The following is a 4,326-nucleotide window of genomic DNA, read 5'->3' as shown; positions in this document are numbered from 1 at the left end:
TACGCCTCCGGGCTACGGCAACTCCCTCACCACCTTTTACCCGAGGGACAACTTAGGCTCCAAGGGAGTTTTTACAGATGATGCGTTCGGAGGCAAGACAGAGGACAGAGGCTCGGAAATACAATAAAACGATTAGAAAAAACGCATATATATACAAGCACCTCACAAAGGCCTCGACGGCCACAAACGTCATGATACAGTAACAAATCTAACTTATTACATGGCCCCCTCGGCCCAGGTCAAGGCGCAGGGTCTCCTCGCGTCGGCAGACGGCGAAGGAGGGACCACCTCCTCTTCGAACAGCTTCGCCAACGCCGTGCCGGGGCCCTCGACTGCCGCTTCCAGCCTCGTCAGCTCCTCCTCGGCCTCGACGGCATCCTCGGACAGGACATAGCCGTCACTGACGCCTTCGACGTCGACGCCGGCGTAGTGCGAGGAGACGACGGCCAGGGCGCGTTTGACGCCTGTGTGTAGCGCCTCTCGCAATCGCTGACGCGTTTGGCCAATCAACGCAGTCAGGCGGCTCCTAAGGGAGCTGCCCGATTGAACCCCCTCCATCTCCAGGGCCTCGCAGACGGCGCGAGCGGCGCTCTGCAGCACGTCGTGCTCCTCGATCTCGCGATCGAGCACTGTCTGCAGCGCGGACGGAGGCCTCGGTCAACCTGCGAGACCTCATCGCTCAACCCTGCGCCAAAACAAGTAGAATGGGATTAAGCGTCAAAGAAAACAAGCCAAACAGGGGCGCGAGGCCTGCGGGACTCACCCTTGGCCTTCTCCTCCTGGCGCCGGACCTTGACCTGAGAAGCCTCGGCCTTCTCCTTCCAGCGCTGGACCTCGACACGAGAGGCCTCGGCTGCCCTGGAAGCCTCCTTCTCCAGTTCTGCGTCGCGACAAGAAGTCAGGTGTCGAACGCATGAAAAAACGAACGAAACAAAGGGAACAGGACTCACCCTCGGCCGCCTTGGTAGCCTCTGCCAAGGCACCTTTCGTCAACTCGTGCGCCCGCTGCTCCGCACCCAGCTGCCCGGCGGTGGCTATGGCGGTGGCCCTCGCTTCTTCCGCCCGGGAGTTGGAGGCGTCTCGCTCGTCGACCACACGGGTCAGTTCCTCCTCCAGCTCCTTGACCCGTGTCGCCAAAGGGGTGACCCGCCCCTGAGCCGTGGCCGCCTCAGCCTCCCGGTTGTCACAGCGAAGACGGAGATCCTCCGCCTCCGCGCTCCGCGCCGACAGAAGCTCGTTGGCGTGGGCGAGCAGCTCCCTCTACCGATAGAGCTCGTCCCAGACGCCCCTCTCCCGCCGAAGGAACAGCGACTTCCCGAAAGACCGGGCCTCGAGCTCCTGGATAGGCAGAACACAAGTTGAGCACCACGAGTAAACCCGGAGAAAGACGACGTCACACGAGAAAAGGGGGATACGTACCTGCGAGACCCCGGGCAGGTCATTGGCCACGACGGACAGCGCTGTCCGCAGCGACCGTTCCGCCAGGCTACGGTACTACTCGAGGGTGTCCCAGCGACCCCCCTCGGCCACGTCCTCAAGTGCAAAGATGGGCTCCCCCTTGGGGTCGTCCCGGCTCCGCCACCAGATGCGTGGGTGATCCCACCCGTACGGCTCAGGCCGCACTCGCACGAGGGCCGCACTTCCCTCGCCCGAAGCCGAAGCTGGCTGTTCCACGGCGCTGGCCGCCCCGGCATCGGCCACCCCCTTCCCCCGGGAAGCGTTGTCAGTAGGGATCGGGCGGACCTCCGCCTCCCGGGCGCTCCCCTGTACCGGAAGCTCGCTCTGAATTGGCGGCAGGGTTGAGGCTTGCCTCACCTCCGTCTCCACCTCTAGGGCCGCCGCGCTCATTCCGGCCTCCACCACTTTGGCCCCGAAGTTCCCGGGCGCCGCGATCTCCACCACCTCGGCCCCTGAGGTCCAGAGGGCCTCGGCAACCGTGGAGGCCTCGACCTCGACCTCGCCCTCGGTGGCCTCGACAACCGAGGGGGCCTCGACCTCGACCTCCCCCTCGGTGGCCTCGACAACCGAGGGGGCCTCGACCTCGACCTCGCCCTCGGTGGCCTCCACGGCCGAGGAGGTCTCGGCCGCACCCACAGTGGCCTCGACAGCTGCAGGTGCTGTGGCCTCGCGGAGTGTAGGCTCCTCCTCCTCCTCTCGCCCCACGGCCGCCTGGGTAGCCCCTACCTGGGCGACCAACTCCTGTACGTCCACCGCCCCTGGGGCGATGGAACCCGTGCCCACCTTGAGCGCCTTGCGCGGCACAAAGGCAGGCACTTCCGCCTGATGCTTCCGGCTGAAGGCAAAACACGGTCAGACCCACGACCAAAACAAAAGCAGGAGATGTTAAAAAACTTCACTAACAAAATGCTCACCTCGAGCGGATGCCCAACCGCTTCTTCACCGCGTCCCTCCTCTGCAACGGCGGCGGTGGCGACAGCAGCACGGCCTCTGTGTCCACCGGTGCCAGCTGGCCTCCGCCGGACCCCAGCACCTCCTCGACCCTTCGCGGAGACAATGGGGTCGCCCCCACCGTCGCCCGCTCCACCTCCACCGTCGAGCCCATCGGGCTGACGGCACGCTCCTCCGACATCCGCGCCTCGGGCGGTCCGGCCTCGGCCCCGGGACGGGCCGCCACTGGCCCCGGGACACCTCCTCCTCCTAGGAGCGTCAGGCTCCTTGCCGGCGCCCCGGGCACCATCTCCCTAATGTCGGGAAGGTGTTCCAGGCAGGCCGTCCCCACCTCGCGCCCGCCGCGTCGCCCGAAGAATCCGACACCGACGACGAGGGAGACGGCTCCAACGGGAGACCGTCGAGCTTCTGACGCCGGCGACGGGCGTCCAGCTTTTCACGCGCAAGGAGCTTCTTCGTGCGCTTCGCCTCCTTGGCGTCTTTCTTCTTCTTCTGCTCCTCGGCGCGCGCCCTGTTCACGGCTCGCCGCCGGGCATCCTCGGGAACGGGCGGCGGGGAGTCTCGCACGTCTCTTATCCCCTGTGGGAACGACAAAGTAAGACAACAGACAAAAAAGGCGAAAAACAAGAAGGCCGCGAAAGCCTCGGCAACATCCAACTTACCAGTGAAATGTGCCCCCGCGACGGGCGCATCGGGAACTGGCATCAAATCGTCGATCTTCGGCTTCCCGTCTACCGCCTCTCTAACCCGACGCAGGGTCTCGTCGTCGGTAAGAGCGAAGGCAGACATCCTGATACCGGCGATCGGATCGCTCGGGGTCATCTCGAACAGCCGCCGCCGCCGAGCCATCAGCGGCAGCACCCTCCGGCGGTGAAAAGCCGCCACGACCGCGGCCGCCGAAAAGGCCGCGGTCACGCAGCTTCCCCAAGGCCCTCAAGAGCGGTTCCAGCCTAGGCTGATCGACCTTGATGACGCCATATCCCCATTTCTCTGGCTGACCCTCTACAACCCGCCCGGTATAAGGGGGAAGTCCTCCATCGTTGTTGCGGAGGTAGAACCAACTGTGATACCAACGACGGTTGGACGATGACAGCTGGGCCGGGACGTAGAGGGACTGCCGGTCTTGGCGCACCTGAAGAGTGCAGCCGCCGGCCCTCAGCACCTTCCGAGCCCCCTTCGTTCCCCCCGGCTTGGTGGTGAACGTCGCTCAGAACAAGTGGAGCCACAGCTCCCAGTGGGGAGCGATCCCCAAGTACCCCTCGCAGACGGCGACGAAGATGGCCGCCTGCGCGATGGAGTTGGGGCTGAAGTTGTGAAGCTCCACGCCATAATAGTGCGGGAGCGCCCGCATGAACTGATCCACCGGCGACCCGAGGCCTCGCTCGTGGAAGACGACGAAGCTCACCACGTAGCCGTCACGCGGCCTCGGCTCCGACTCGTTCCCCGGAGCGATCCACTCCGGCTCGTCGGGGTCGGTGATCGGGCGAAGAAGGCCGGCCTCCACGAGCGACTGCAGCTTCTCCTCGGTGACGTCAGACCGCTCCCAGGGATCCGCCGGGAGGATGACGGGACCACCAGCCATTGCGCGGTGGAGGACGCTGCTACGGCGGTAATCTCTCTCTCTTTCTTTCAGTCTCTCGCTCTCGCCCTTCTCCTCCCCGGCGCTCTATGCTCTCAGCAATGGCACGGAGGCAGCGAAAGCGAATGCGGAAAAGGTAAGGAGGGGGAGGGCGAGGCTCTTTGCGTATTTATGCAGGGACGAGACGAAATCGTGGGCGACGAAATCGGGGAGGTTTCCCCCAAAAATCCGCTGCGGTTATCCAGATCCGGTCTTACCGCCCATGCGCCCACTCCCTCCTCATTAATCATGCGTACGGTTACGTCCCGTCGGCTGACACCACGTCGCGTCCAACCGCA

At 64.7% G+C, this 4,326-nt stretch overlaps 1 protein-coding gene across 1 annotated transcript; it reads right to left on the bottom strand.

The window, feature by feature from the left end:
* Nucleotides 1-216: 216 nt before the first annotated feature.
* On the bottom strand, nt 217-2,590 carry LOC136526479 (uncharacterized). Its single transcript, XM_066519138.1, has 6 exons — nt 2,373-2,590; nt 1,531-2,293; nt 951-1,260; nt 764-880; nt 663-685; nt 217-489 (listed from the first exon to the last, which is right to left on the bottom strand). Exons 1-6 carry the CDS (start codon nt 2,588-2,590, stop codon nt 217-219), a joined length of 1,704 nt encoding a protein of 567 aa, XP_066375235.1.
* Between the last annotated feature and the right edge of the window lie 1,736 nt (nt 2,591-4,326).

This window comes from Miscanthus floridulus, chromosome 19 (assembly GCF_019320115.1).
Source record: "Miscanthus floridulus cultivar M001 chromosome 19, ASM1932011v1, whole genome shotgun sequence".
NCBI lineage: Eukaryota > Viridiplantae > Streptophyta > Magnoliopsida > Poales > Poaceae > Miscanthus > Miscanthus floridulus.
This window is presented reverse-complemented; position numbering and strand designations above follow the sequence as displayed.

Coding starts and splice junctions, on each gene's coding strand:
- LOC136526479 (XM_066519138.1), bottom strand. CDS start 2,590: ATGTCGGAGGAGCGTGCCGTCAGCCCGATGGGCTCGACGGTGGAGGTG. Junction 2,294..2,372: donor CGGTTGGGCATCCGCTCGAG/GTGAGCATTTTG, acceptor TTTTGCCTTCAG/CCGGAAGCATCAGGCGGAAG. Junction 686..763: donor CCAGGAGGAGAAGGCCAAGG/GTGAGTCCCGCA, acceptor GTTTTGGCGCAG/GGTTGAGCGATGAGGTCTCG.